Here is a 14,750-nt window from a genome sequence, read left to right as displayed (position 1 = left end):
AATGTTATTTTGGTGGGTGTCAGCTCTCAGTAGAGCTAACACTAATGTTGAAGAAGTTCGTAAATTACAGAATTTTTAAAGTTCATGATTTCTGCAGTTTTTCAGCCGCCATTTGTCATCACTACACCTGGACAAAATACTAGAACGACGGCTCCACCGCCACGTGTCGGTGCTGCGATGATGTTTTCATGGTGATGTGCAGTGTTAGTTTTCAACTGAGGTTTTCACACAGCAGTTTCATAATGGAATTAAATTACACAGATGGATTTTGTTCAATAAATAAACCACTTCTGAAGACAACTGGCTGCACTAGATTTTATTTAATGGTTTCACAGTAAAGCGATCTGAATTAATATGTTTACCACGCTTTCTTTAGGTTTTTATTTTTCAAGAAAAAAAAAAAACACTTTATGGTTTTACTTTCACGTCACAGTTTTGTACCACTTTGTGTTGACCCGTCACACGAAGTCCCAACAAAATGTCAAGATGAGAAAAAAATTCAAGTGATGTGAGCACTTCTGCAGCAGAAGCCACATTTATACAGATTTGTCCTATAATTATCAATAAATACATTATTGGGTGATACATACAAGAAAAAAAAACAATTTGTGACAAATACATCTTAACCATGTTGTTCCCACATTAATAGGTGTTTTCTTCAGACAAATGACAGCAATACTTTTACATCATTTGAAGGCATTCTGAATTTGCACTTATGAGATTTTATTAGTATTTAATCGAAATTGTTGTAGCTTTATAGAGAATTAAACACACACATCTCAGGTATAATACTTATCTCAGCTTTAAAATCACAATACATTCACTTTGGTTTGTGGATACACAACAAGACAGTAATTATCTCGACACCTTTAACACTGATTGCCACTTAGAGTTCACAAAATAAATAAGACCCACAACACGTACTTGCAGGGACTTTTTCTGACGAATAAACGTTTTTAGTCTCATAACTTCATGTAGTATTTGTTTCTTTTATTTCTGAATATAAAAATAGCAACTCTTATTGATTTATCAATGAAGAAGCTCCATGCACATCATGAGCTCATCCGTCAGATTGCACAAAACCTTCACTGCACTTCGTATATTATTGCACAGATTGCTTAAGATATGCAGTACATAACTTGTTTTTTATCTATTTCATGTATTGCATCTGCTTTAAATGCAAATGAAAGGACAAATTCTAAATATATACATATGGTAAGCATATATACTTGTTTATAACTTGATAATAAAGCAGCACTGATGACTCGTAACACATATCCACATATTATTGCCACTATTGCTGTAATACATAACATGTCTAGATATTTTCAACTACTACACTGGAATTCGAACAAATAAGTTGTCATCTTGTATTTGTTGTGTGTCTTTGTGAAATCTTAATTGTTGACTTAGAATATGAATTCCAATTAGGCTCGTTTGTCAGATTTAAAGAACCTTTTCAAGATAACAACCTTCAAGCAGGTCCTGTTCATCATTTTCATGAAGCCCCAATTTCTGTTGTAAAAAATGTTTTCTTCTATTCGAAAACATGAGGAAATGTTCTAATCTTAAATGTGAGGTTTTAAGTCAGCTGGATGCAGAACATCATCATAATTAAATAAAAATAAAGGCTTGAAAGCATCACCTGTAGTGTATGTATATATCTGGTTTCAACTACATATGTCTATGAGTGTGTGTGTAGGTGTGTGTGTGTGCGTGTGTGTGTGTGCGTGTGTGTGTGTGTGTGTGTGTGTGTGTGTGTGTGTGTGTGTGTGTTAAAGTGCTTTAAAAGACATACTTCACATATACACATCTCTTTGGAAACCTTATGATTAAAAAAATAATAAATTACACATATTGATACATCGTATATTTGAACATTTAAAGTCACAGTGTAGCTCAAATGGCAAAGCTCATTCACAAATACCAGATGGGATTAATAAATTATACTCTATTCAGATTTTTTTCAGTCGCTGTCCTGTTTTATAGGTTAATACTTCATGTAGTGTAAGTTAGATGTAATATTCACAGGAAGGATCTTTTAAATAACTCTTAGACTGAGGACTGAATCCTCAGACTGGTGCTACAAACAGACATGGCTTCAAGTTCCTTAAGTGCAGCAGACCGACTTACTTCAGTCCACCAGAGTCAGTTTTGAACCCCACATCATTCTTACGCATCCAGAAAGGAAATTTACCTACTCGTTTTTCTTTTCTATATATTTTCTAAAGATGTACATATATATTTTTTATGTAGTTAAATATTCATTTATAAGGCTTTTCATTTTTCTTGAACTATCAAGCTAACTGAAGCTAACTCTAAGATTCGACTAGGTGAGTATAGGGGAGGTTCTATCTATATAGTTTACTTTCCTGATTTACGAGGCGGGCCAGCTGCAGGGATGCTTTCCGGTGGTTTGGTAGCTGCAGCTGCACTCCTGTTGCACAGATCCCTGATTTCCAACAGGCCCTCGTTTAGGGCTTTGACGAAAACGGCCGAGCTCGTCTCCGTGTTCTCCCAGAAACTCGCCACGCTGAAGACAATGTGATGCGGCTGCGGGTTGTAGCAGGCGCCGTAGCCGTTGGGCACCACAGGTCCATAGCAGCAGAACATCTCCACTGTTGTAGGAACCTGGAGATAAACACATACAGTCCAGGGATTTTTGAGTGGCTTGGACATTTTAATGTTTTTTTTTCCCAGTATAAAAAAAAGTTGTGATTATTTTTTCACAGTCAAGTGACGTTACAATAAAGTTTTCTTTTAACCCGGGACAGGACACAACTAGATCTTCTCTGTTTTTACCTGACATGTCTCTTTTGATTAATAAAATATCCTCTTTTCTATATAAGTGTATGTTTTTATCTGTGCTAACAAGTTCTGTTATATTTCAGCTCTACTGGATTTGTGACCAGTTAGTTTTTCGACTTATTTGCGGCTGAAAATATTTCCCCGATGCTCAAAGTTAATATAATTACCTCTTAGCCAAGCACTATAACTGCCAGGTTCTGTGGAAGCTTATCGTTAAAGCTCCTTTCATCAACCTGATGCATGCGCTCGTTTAAAGCATTGTGTAAGAAAAACTAATTATTTAAAGTGTGGGCGCTAAGTGCTGCCAAGAAAGTGTCCAATGGTGGAAAAAGAGAGGTCTGGAAAACCAAACGTTTTGCTGAGGCAGCTCATTTTACTGGAGTCTAAAATTAATAAGACCGCTTGCAACAAACACCGAGCCATCGGCATGAGTCTGTGCAACTGGATGAACTAAATATCTTAATTGGTTCTAAAATAGTGTTGCACATTTTTTATTGTTTCGTACAAGATTTTGCAATCACACTTTTTAAAAGTTCTCTTTCCGAATACACTAAGAGCATCTTCACTGAACCAAAGGTGATATTACAAATTCATTTAAGTTTTTAAAAATCCTCAAGTACTTTTAAAAACTTGAGGTTTTTTTATCTTTTAGAAAATAAATAGTAGATAATTGCACCTGACTGGTAGAGAGGGTGAAATGGTTACTGGCCAGATATGTCTCGTCACAGAAGATCTCTGGCTTCTCCATGTTCAGCTGCTTTGAGACCTTCAGAAGTCCAAGGAGGTGATTGTCTATTGCCATTCCTGTAATTGCCTGAGTAAAAAAAAATCAATACAATTAGAAAACCAAAATGCTAAGAGGCTCAGCCCAAGTTTCATACTGGTCAAGTTCTATGAAACAGCCACCAAAACATTTGTGATCAAAGACGTTGCTTTGCAGAAATTTTGATCCAGATTTGTTTTAATTTGGACATATTTTTAGGCATTAAAATCTGGTTGAAGCTTCTCCATTGTTTTTAAACATAGATTTTGACTAGGCTACTCCAGAACATCACAAAGTGATGATGGTGCGTTCTCTTTGGAATTGAAAGTTTCGCCTTTCAGCTCAGTGAATTGGATACAAATCTTCCAAAAATGTTTCCCTTTTTGCTCATCAGCCAAAGAATATTCCCCAGATGTGTTTGGAAGATTCAATATATTTACTTAACGAATGTAAAATGGGCCTTTTTTTAATGGATAATTGATCTTGGAGTAGTTCATTAGTGTCCCAAAGCCTTAGAAATGTGATTGAAACCCTTTCCAGACTGATTGAGGTCAATAATGTCATTTATTTTCTGTTGTGGTATTCCTTTAGATTGAGGTTTGTTATTATGCATCTTTAAGCCTACTTTACTACCTTACTTTACCACTGATCAAAAGTGTAACAGAAAACAAGTTTGAAAAAAGATTTTACAAAATGAGCTGGTGACAAATGATCAGAATATGTTTTTATACTTGACCCCAACCTTTCCAACAGACACAATACTCACTGCGATTGTGTAGTCTGTCTGGGCCTTTACTGCATCCTTCAGCCGTTTCATTTTTTCAGAGTCCTTGCAAAGATAAACACAAGATATATTCTTCAAGCAACGTAAAACACATCAAGCGGTGCAGCATACTATGCATCATGCATTGGATAAATCTGCAGGGAGATCATCTGTTTCACTGGAGTCACTTGGTTTGGCATGCCTCTAACTGGCTGTTCACACCTGTCTCATTTACAGGTGACCATTGTTCTGGGAGTTGATTATCAGGTAGAAAGTGAGACAAATGACTCACTGTGAAAGTTGCCCTCTCGTCGGCCATGGACCTCACAAAGGCCAGGGCCTCAGCTGTGGCTGAACGGATGTTATCTACCCGACCTTCTCGAAAACGACGAAGCGAAGCACTCTCATACGTGGACACCAGCCTTCCTCTGCATCTGACGGTTTTGATTTGAAATGAGCGATTATATTTGCACGTGGTGTTTACTGTGTACTGCGTGAGTGGTATACTTTACTTGTAGAATGCAAGCTGCAAGGAGATTTGTATGAATGCGTCTGGGCTCATCTTCTGTTTTTTGATAAATTCTTTTCCGTAAGTTTCAAATGTGAAAACATCCATATCAAGATTGTTCACCAGCCTGAAGTGAAACATGAAAGAGTATGAAACAGAATGTGAAACAGGAATATCTGTAATCGCAGTGCCTCGAAAAGTATTAATTTCCCTTAAACTCTTACAAATTTCGTCACATTATACTCTCTAAATTAAATGTTTTCATTGGGATTTTATATGATAGACCAACATTAAGAGGCACATGCAAAGTGGAAGGAAAAGCATTTGCAGCTTTCAACATTTTTGGAAAAGCCGTGTAGGAAACATAACAAACTCGTGAAAAAAGGTGCGCTGGATAGATGAGACAAACACACCTTTCCTATTATGAAACATGGTAATGGCGGTGTGAGGCTTTTATTCAGCCTTTTCAACAGAAAAGTTAATGAGAAGAAAGATTAAACAGAATATTGGGCAATCTTTGAAGGGAGCCTGTGAAAGACTTGCATAGAGAGAGCTAAAATGCCTCTAATGCAAATGGTTTCAAAAAGCAAAAATTCACAGTCCAACTGAGAATTTGTGACAAAATTTGAAAACTACTGTCCACAGAGGTTCTGGATGTTAATGCAGTTTGTTGCACTTCTTTGTAGAAACAAGGTCCTGGTTTTGAAACCCGGTTTGAGGTGTTTTCTGCATGAAGTTTGCATGTTTTACCCCTGCATGCATGGGTTTTCTCCAGGTTTTCACCCACAGTCCAAAAGCAAGCGTGTTGATTGGCCTCCTAAACTGCTCTTAGTGTGCCTGCGTGGTTGTTTGTCTTTGTGTGTCTCTGTGTTGCCCTGTGATGGACTCACAGCCTGTCCAGAGTGTACCCTGCTTCTCACCCAGTGACCTCTGGAGATGGGCACCACCTCCCCCGCGACCCTGCATGGAACAAGCGGGTATAGATGAAGGATGAATGGATGTTTGCAGATGCTCTGCCTCCACTTTGACTTAGCTTGAGCTGGTTTGGAAAGAGGTATATACAAAAATTCAGGGAAACCCTAAAAGACTCGCTGCTATAATTACAGTGAATGGTGGAGTACAAATCAAAGACAATACAACCGATGCACACCTTCAATTTTTTATTTGTGCATAATTTGAAAAACTAAAAAAACAGTTTAATTTTCCTTCCACTTCACAATAACACACTATTCGTGTTGGTCTATTACCTCAAATTTCTATCAAGTTTAAAGTAATTTGTCGTAACATGACAACAAATTCAGAACTTCCAGAGACAAAAATACCTTGACAAGGCACTGAATTAGTAAATTTAGATTTGGAAACTTTAGTGCACAGTGTTCTTGCCTCTGCAGTCTGTCTCCAGATGCTTCTAGGAGAGCCTGAACGTGGGAGTTGCATTTCCACAGCAGCCTCCTTGGAGGGGGTAATGCTCTGGTGCTGGACGGCTGAACCGTCCTGGAGGGACTCCCTGTTCTGATTACAACAATAACACCCTGCCTGGGTCAGATGCATTGACTGGCATGGCAAGTCGATGTAGGGTGCTGACTTACATGCGTTTCATAAGGAACTCTGAGCACTGCACCATGACTATTCCCTCAAACGGGGAATGCTCACACACCACCCCACACACCCCATCCGTTCCTACAACAAACTGAGAGAAAGGCGGAGTAAATAGTTGCCCAGATTATAAGGTTGAAGACAAAGTGACGTGACCGTGTTAAAGCCTCACCTGCATTGATTTGTCATACCAGCGGTTTGCGCCATTCCGTTCCCGGCCGCCACCGTGCAGCAGCATCAGCGCCCTGTTGGTGTCGCTGGGCGGAATGCCGCAGGGCTCGTCCAAACACACCACGCATATGCAGCTCTCAATCAGAGCCAGAGAGTCACGGTTAGCTTGATCTGGACACAGGAAGGGAGGAGGGGAGTTTACATATCTGACAGGTTATTACAAACCCAAGAAAGTAATGAGGAAGGCGGAGGAGGTGCTGGGTGACCTTTTATTAGTGCTTCCCTAGCTTGTGCCCATTCAGTCCTTCCATCTGAGGTCAGGATCCCAAAAGGAGGGAGTCTCTCTTCAGCATTTTCTGACATTTTCATGATCTTCTCCAGCTGGAGGAAGATCTCCGCCTCGTTGAGCTGTTTGTTGTTTGCGACTACATCCAAGAGGAAAAACTAATGAGGAAAGATAGATTTCATAATTAGCAATCAAAGCGTAATTTCATCTCAGTCTAAAGTACTGCGAAGGTCAAAGAGGTTTGTTAGATGACATTGATGAACAAATAGGATCCTGAGGGCCAAGGAGCACAGCAGACAGCTCAAGGGTTAAGCAGCAAAAGCACATCCAAAGCTTTGGATACCTTAAAGAGTTAGGTTTCGAAATGGAAAGAGCATGACAACTCAATAGATTTAAACTGACAGGAGCGTTAATGAGAGAAGCAATGAGATAATAATAATAATCTGTGGAAGATCAACAAATAGCCCCAATGTAAAATTCTGCAGGACAACTATCAGTCATCCACACCATCAGTCAGTCCTACGTGGAAAAGGCATGAGAAGAAAGCTACTGTTGAGAAACTTTAATTATTTTTAGCTGTTTGCCAAAATCACATAGTGGAAACTGAAAACATGCAAAAGGAGGAACTCTGGTTGGATGAGACCAAAATTGAACTTTCAGACTTACAAAATGCGAGATGTGGAAAAGTATTTACTCCCCTATTTTTTTTTTTTTTTTTACTGTTTTGACTCATCATCAAATCATGAAGCAAAGTTCAATACCAGCAAAGAAACCCTAAATGCATATTTAAATGGTTTCATTTAATAAATGAAAACCATAAATCCAATCCTGCAATCCTGTCCTTACTACCTTAGACAGCTGGCAAAGGTACAGCAAATTCCTTTGAAACAACATTTTGAAAAAGTAATTCATCCCTTCATTGCATCCTGGCTTGATTACTGTAACTCTCTTTACCTTGGAGTCAGCCAGTCCGAGCTCAAATGTCTGCAGTTAGTCCAGAATGCTGCTGCTCAGCCTCTAGCAGGGAGCACATCACCCCATAACCTGGCTCCCTTTCACTTGCATTTTAAAGCTCATTTTAAGCTTTTCTTATTTGCTTTTTTTGTTGTTCTTTGCGTCATGTTGGGAGGGTCTCTGGAAATGCCATTAAGGGATCCTATTAATCCAATCTGACTGAGATTAAGCTATTTCCAACTGCAACTGCGGTAAAATGTGATTGTGTGAAATACGGACTCAGGAGGAAAGCAAATGCATGTGAACATCTTGGCAAGGCTTTGTTGTAATTTGTTAAAATGGCTGCCTGGCAAATAAGTGTTTTTACCTGTGGCACTGACAGTTATGGCAGAAACTAAAGACGCCCAGTTGTTAGCATCAAGCTCCTCTGCTGCCATTCATTAAAAATAATGCTACTGGAAGAAGAGCTAAAGCAAAGTGGCAGATTTAATCAGCAGTAATGAAGCTAACTCCTTCCTGTTTCCACAGAGACAGACCTTTATATTCAACAGACTGTTGAATGCTCCCAGAGCCGTTTCCAGGTGAGAGCTCCTCCAGATGCTGGCAGCGCTGGCTTGCATGCGTTTGTGTGAATGATGAGAATTGCTCGGGATTGTTGTGCTTTGGGGGAAACGAGACGGCACTGGGCACACACAAGGTATGAGGGAAGCTGATTTGGGAACAGTTAAGTCTTAAACCACAAAATCTCTCATTAAAGACATTTAAAGTCACAAATAGTGTTTCTAGTTATATTTTTACTGCAATACTTTCAGCCTCTGCTGGAGCAGAGTTCAGATTCTGCAGTTAGAGGAGAGATATCAATCTGTTAGGCTGCTATAAATACGCACAAGAATTGCTGATGTTTCTCTTGCACGTTTCATGTCTTAAAACATGTAATTCAGTGGGGGTTTTTTTCCCCCTCTTAGCTGCCACTGTTCTGTTAAAGCTTTGGTTTTCCTCATCCACGTAATCAGAAAAATCTATTCAAATGGACACTGTAACATCAGATAACAAAACCGCAGTTTCCTGAAAGCGTCTGTGTTTGTTAAACCTCAAAATTTGACACTGAGCCACGTGTAGCTCACCACACTGGAGTTTCAATGTCTTCTCCCTGACAATATTAAAATTACAGATGAAGCTACCAGGTCAAATAGAAGTTATATTGTTGTTGGATTGTTGGAGTCAAACTGATGACATAATATATCTGGTGGTCAGGATGTTGTCAAATCTGTTGCACTGAAGCTTTAGGAAAAAAGTAAATGATTACATTCCATATTAATTTACATAATTCAGCGGTAAAATGTACAAAAAGCAATTCTTAAGTTTGGAGTTAACAGTTGCACTGAAATATGATCAAAAAACATGAGAGCATCTTTAGATTAAAATGCAGCATAACGTGTTCTTTATTTGTCATTATTTACTAACTCTATCTTGCAAATGTTCCCCAAATTGATCAGATTGTGAGGATGACTCTTGAGGATCAATCCGGCCCCCTACAAGTGTACGGAGAGTACAAGAGACTGTTTTCTCATGACGAAAACATCCATTCCTTGCCAGATCTCCTTGAATGTACCTTGTACATTGTGGTCTTGGTCTGAACTAAGACTTCCTCCTCTGTGGTACATACTCAGAAAACCTTTCAGTGAACATCCTTGGAGGCATCTTCATCAGATGCCCTAACTGACTCCTTTGACCAGCAGATCTAATCCAAGCTCGTCGCCATATTTTCTTTGTCCAGGACTTCATTCTTCCAGTCACGATTCTTCACCACAGCACCTTCCATCTGTCTGGTTTGGTAGCTGCTTTAGGAGTCGACCAGGTCCTAAAGACCTCCTTGTTGAGCATGATGGTGTCCATCACTGTTGGTCTACTTTTACAACCTCTGGTTGCAGCTTCAACCGGCATATTGACCTCTGACCACAGCTCTTGTGCCACATCTGCAACGGAAGATCCATCCATATTGGTGTATGCATGGTCCACATTTAAATTAACCCTGGAGTCAGGGCCATCCAGAAGGATGTCTAAGGTAAGGGATACCATTGATGGTAGTAAGATCTTGATTTTGGTGTAAACCAAAGAAGACTTAATGTTGAAATTAAATCAAAATCATGTGAAATGTATTATTTTACAGCTGTTGGCACTCCAAATCACAAAAAAATATGCATTTCAACCGCACGGTGCACACTATTTACATCAATTGTATTGACAATGCAACATTATGTTCAGTTAGAAGTGTGATGCGGTGTAAAAAACCCCATTAGCAGCCATTTAACTGACCTGGTTTTTGCACACCACGATCACATGTTCTGGCGCCGAGGAGGTAGCGTTCAAGTCGGTCTTCAGCGTATCCGTCTTCAGCCCCGGGTAGCGGTAGGAGGTGAAGAGGCGGTAATACTGCTCCATGCACAGAGGAGTCCCTGCTAACTGGCCTCGAGCAAAATCCAGTGGCAGCTTTCTCCTAAGACACACCATTACAGACATTTGAGTCAGACCTCCGGCTCTTTGTTGAGGGGTTTTCAGGATTGATCAGAAGCATCTACAATGTGGTAGTTGATCAGTTACTGGACTTACGCATCAATGAGAGCCTTATACTCCAACACCCCACAGATGAGACGAGCAGCAAATCTTAGGGGAGCAGAAATAGGTGAGATTTTCAAAACACAACGAATGTTCGGTGTAAAACACTGAAGCCACAAAGAGGATTGGTTGGTGAGTATAATTCAATAACCTCCCATCTCTCAAAAGGCTAACCGTAATCAAATCATGGTAAATTACTAGGATACAGTGCATGCATTTATCTGTGTGTGTGTGCGTGAGCAGGCAAACTTGTCAGGTCTTATGTTGTATGTCATTTGTCTCAGTGTTATTACGTTCAAAGCCAAATCGATACAGAGGAGACAGTTGCAGCACACCAAACCCTCTGAATGAGGCCTGAGCGGCGGTCTCTGCGGAGAGCTTGGCCCTGTCACTCCCGATCTAATAAGTGGCCGCGTCAGTAGGTATCCAGCTGCTTTTTGTGTGTGTGTGTGGGGGGTGTGTGTGTGTGTGTGTGTGTGTGTGTGTGTGGGGGGGGGGGCGGGGGTGTGTGTGTGTGTGTGTGTGTGTGTGTGTGTGTGTGTGTTCTGGAAACATTCAGCTTGTGGGTCATGAGCTGACAAAAGCTGATGTCGGGTTGCTGAGATGGACGGAGCAGACCTCATGCCTGGTGGAGCAGGGTTCACTTAATAAATGGGCATGACTGTAATTCAGCATCTCTGTCTGTTGAAATGAACACAAACCTTGTCAACAGCTGACAAAACTCAACATGTATGTTTTATGCTGTTTGTAATAAATGTGGAATTTAGGAACATTATGATAATCCCTCAACAGGCTGCAACTGACAGGATTGATGCTGCCTGTATTACTGATGCTACAAGCTGCTTTACTGCATATTCCTTCCTATTGCTTTTCTCTCTGATTATTTACGCTTTGTCAAAACAGCAGTGGGTGTCAACAACAAAAATAGATGATCTTTGTGAATGAAAAACGTAAATAAACTTCAAGCAAAGATTCTTTCAAAACCTACATAGTTATTATTTTTTAAATTTTTCCAAAATGTTTCTAATGTGTGGCATGTGCTCAGTATACATCTGAGCTTAATAGAACCTCAATCATTTAAAGATGTCTAAGACAATCATATTGGATGGAGGGCAGCTGTGAACATCGATTTTCAAGTCTGGCCACAGATTGTCAATTGGTTTTGGGTCTGGACTTTGACTCTGTGATTTCAGCAAATGAGCACGCTTTAATGTAATCCTCCTATTGTAGCTGTGTCCGTGTGTTTAGAGCATTTGTCGTGCTGGAAAATGAACTTCTGCCCCAGTCTCAAGTCTTTTGCAGCCTCAAACATGCTTTACTCCAAGGCTGCTTTCTATTTAGTTTTATTAATTTTGAAAAAAATAAAATAAAATAAAAAACACCCTCAAGACAGAGATGCTCCCACTTACTATGCTTTGTGGTGGAAATAATGCATTCACAGTCCTTCATCCTGGCTACAAACAAACTGAAATAAAATATATGACTTAGAAAATTTAAAAAAAAGCAGCATATACCTGAGAGCATCTTTGTGATCTCTGAAAGCCTGTTTTGGAAACACCATGGCGGGATTGGAGTTAACTGGCAGGGCCAACCTATTGCTTAGGTACATGTCTTCCAGCCAGTAGTCATAGACCTGAATGGAAGCACAGGGACACTTTGTAAGAAATATTGCTCTTTATTTAAAGCTCTATTGCTTTCAGATATAGGAGCAATGGGCAATGGAGTAGAGAAAAACAATGCCGTGTATCATCCACCAGGTGAAAAGAGGAGTGGGAGTGTGATGGACTTCACTGAGCTGGACCACTTACCCAGACACATTAGGGAAAAATGAGGTGGCAAAAGACAAGGGAATGCTCTATAAATCCTTTTTAGGGACTGAACTTATAAAATATTGTTATACACACAAAGGAGGAACACATACACATATTCATGAAAAAAAAAAATAACAGGCGCAAGAAGCTTTATTGGTGCAAGAAAAACTCTCAACTCAACATTTATAGTAGTGGAAGAGACATTTTAAAACAACTTTACCCAGTTGGCTTTTTTGTCCTTCTGCTCCAAGAGTTTCTTCTGAAGGATCTCCCCGACACCTCCAGGAGCCCCAAACTTCTCCACGATGGCCTTGGTCTTCTTAAACTGCTCTTCTTTCACAAGATGCTGGACGCATTTCAGGTAGGTGTCGAGGGTTTGTTTGAGTGGGGGCACAGGGACCTTCGGCAAGACCTGAAGTCAAAACAAAAACAGTGTTGGGTAGAAGTCTCCACAAACTCATCGTAAAACTCATTCTTGGCTTTTGACGATGATTCAAACTGTTCTTTTTTCAGTGTGCAGTCAGGTCTTATAGAATTTCTTTCACCTAAAAATGGACAAAATCGTATATAGAGGCTCAAATGTGCATGCATCCCGAATAATATTTGGCTAAATGTCCAATGACAACCACCAACAAGCTAAATCGGTAGAGTTAATTTGTTAGTTTTGAAGAATGTATGATGTAAAATTGAATTCACTGTGGACCATCATACTGGTGTTCTAGTACATTCCAGTTTATGAATGGCTTGACTGTTCCCTTTAAAGGGTTCGTCTTACATCTAAATAACACGAAATTTGGTTGGAAAGTTAAAGGTGAAACGGCACAAAGACTAGATTAATGTCTACATGTAGTTAGTTAGTTAGTTGTGTTTGGTGGGATCAACCAAACCCAACTGACTTGACTTTCAAAGTAAATTTTATTGGATTGTGGAGTTGTTTTGGGGGAGGGGGGGGGTCAAAAATTAATTCAAACTCTTGAAACATGAAAAAAAAACAATCATGTATGAAGTCCAACATTAAAAGCACATCCATGCCACGAATGTGGGTTTCACCAATGACACCTACACTACACCTGTATGTATTTCCACAAGTTTAGGGTATTTTTTTCTTTAGATAAAGATGCTTTTAATGAATCTAGTTTCATTAGTGTCTGAGTTAACATTTAATCCCATTGGCTCCCAGGCTTATCTTAGAATAAATTCCACCACCTCATGGGTTTTGTTAGAAAATGCAACGTGATTATGTTTTCTGTCTGATGTTGATATGCACACTGTTTATAAGCCAAGTGGTAAATATTGATAAGTTGGAGGCTGTAGTGAAATGAGGCTCCACAGTGGATTAGAAGAAATATTTACAAAAGTGGTTGTTATGGAAACTATAAAATGACGATAGTGATTCTGTTATTCAGCAAACAAACTAACTCGTGATTGTGACGGGATAATATGAAATAACGGCAGTTTTCAAGTGATTATCTGAAACGTACGCCCCTAGTGGTCAAATGGGGTTTCTGATCTGTGCGCTCTCCGCGGTACTGAATTCAGCAGCGGCAATCCCCCCCACCCCCAATTTTGACTCTAGAAGAACAAAGTTCTTTGCCCAAAATTTAAGAAGACAAACAAACAAACAAACAAAAAAAGAAGTAACATTTCATACTTCTTGGCCTCTTGTCGCTTGTTTCTGTAGTGCTGACATTGTTGCAGTTCAGTCCGGTCAGGTGAAAAAAGACCTCTCAGGACCGTCCCTGCTTTGAAACATGGGGCAACATTTAAAAAAGGACAGGGAGGGGAAATAAGAAAGAAAGACAGGGAATAAATAAAAGTATGCCCCTTTGAGAAATGCATCACTGCTGCTTGGAAATGACTCGACGTGCTTCCATTCCTCATCGTTTTGCAGCTTAAATGCAATTTGCTTCACGTCCTTGGATTCCAGCTGCGTCCCACCGCTCAGCGCCGCAACGAGGCATTCAGTTTAAACACTAACGCTCATCATTCATTCCTGAAGAGACTGACACATTGAGTCAACAAATGGAGTCTATTATCTAATGTAAAAGATGAACGCCCCAGTTTTACTTTATTAATTAAATTGAAGATAATTGTCAATGTAATTAAAGTCAACTTGATACAAACGTTGTATATTTTTTTCACATTGGTTGATTGCACTGGAATACCCGTTTTACAGCAAAACCTTGTGTTTTTGCAAAATTGTGGGACATACTTAAGTTTTTAAAAATGTAATAATCTCAAAAAGTAGTCAGTTTACCTAAAATGTCAAACTCTTTAAGTGACCAAATCAGTTCCTTAAAATAGCCCATGAATTTTTCAACAAACAAAAAAGTTTATAAAGACACACGTCGATTTATTTCACTGAGTGAAAAAAACACAAAACGATATATTTTTTTTTTTAATTCACGAAACAATTTCTAAAGTAAGTCAGAATGTTTTTGGAGTTCTTAAGTTGAAATTATGATGTTTTAAAA

The 14,750-nt window shown here is 39.4% G+C and overlaps 1 protein-coding gene across 1 annotated transcript; it reads right to left on the bottom strand.

Moving 5' to 3' along the window:
• Window positions 1-301: 301 nt before the first annotated feature.
• On the bottom strand, window positions 302-14,198 carry chatb (choline O-acetyltransferase b). Its single transcript, XM_015009083.2, has 14 exons — window positions 13,928-14,198; window positions 12,497-12,688; window positions 11,980-12,098; window positions 10,460-10,513; window positions 10,166-10,346; window positions 6,876-7,053; window positions 6,611-6,780; window positions 6,432-6,532; window positions 6,226-6,354; window positions 4,847-4,969; window positions 4,627-4,768; window positions 4,338-4,400; window positions 3,485-3,622; window positions 302-2,631 (listed from the first exon to the last, which is right to left on the bottom strand). Exons 1-14 carry the CDS (start codon window positions 13,964-13,966, stop codon window positions 2,365-2,367), a joined length of 1,896 nt encoding a protein of 631 aa, XP_014864569.2. The 5' UTR covers window positions 13,967-14,198; the 3' UTR covers window positions 302-2,364.
• Window positions 14,199-14,750: the final 552 nt, after the last annotated feature.

This window comes from Poecilia mexicana, unplaced genomic scaffold (assembly GCF_051168715.1).
Source record: "Poecilia mexicana isolate PSO_F unplaced genomic scaffold, ASM5116871v1 scaffold_19, whole genome shotgun sequence".
In the NCBI taxonomy this organism is placed as follows: Eukaryota; Metazoa; Chordata; class Actinopteri; order Cyprinodontiformes; family Poeciliidae; genus Poecilia; species Poecilia mexicana.
Note: the sequence above shows the minus strand (reverse complement) of the source record. Positions and strands in the feature narration are given on the sequence as shown.

Coding starts and splice junctions, on each gene's coding strand:
- chatb (XM_015009083.2), bottom strand. CDS start 13,966: ATGTCAGCACTACAGAAACAAGCGACAAGAGGCCAAGAA. Junction 4,970..6,225: donor TCTGGAGACAGACTGCAGAG/GCAAGAACACTG, acceptor GTTTCACTTCAG/GCTGGTGAACAATCTTGATA. Junction 4,401..4,626: donor ACGAGAGGGCAACTTTCACA/GTGAGTCATTTG, acceptor TATCTTTGCAAG/GACTCTGAAAAAATGAAACG.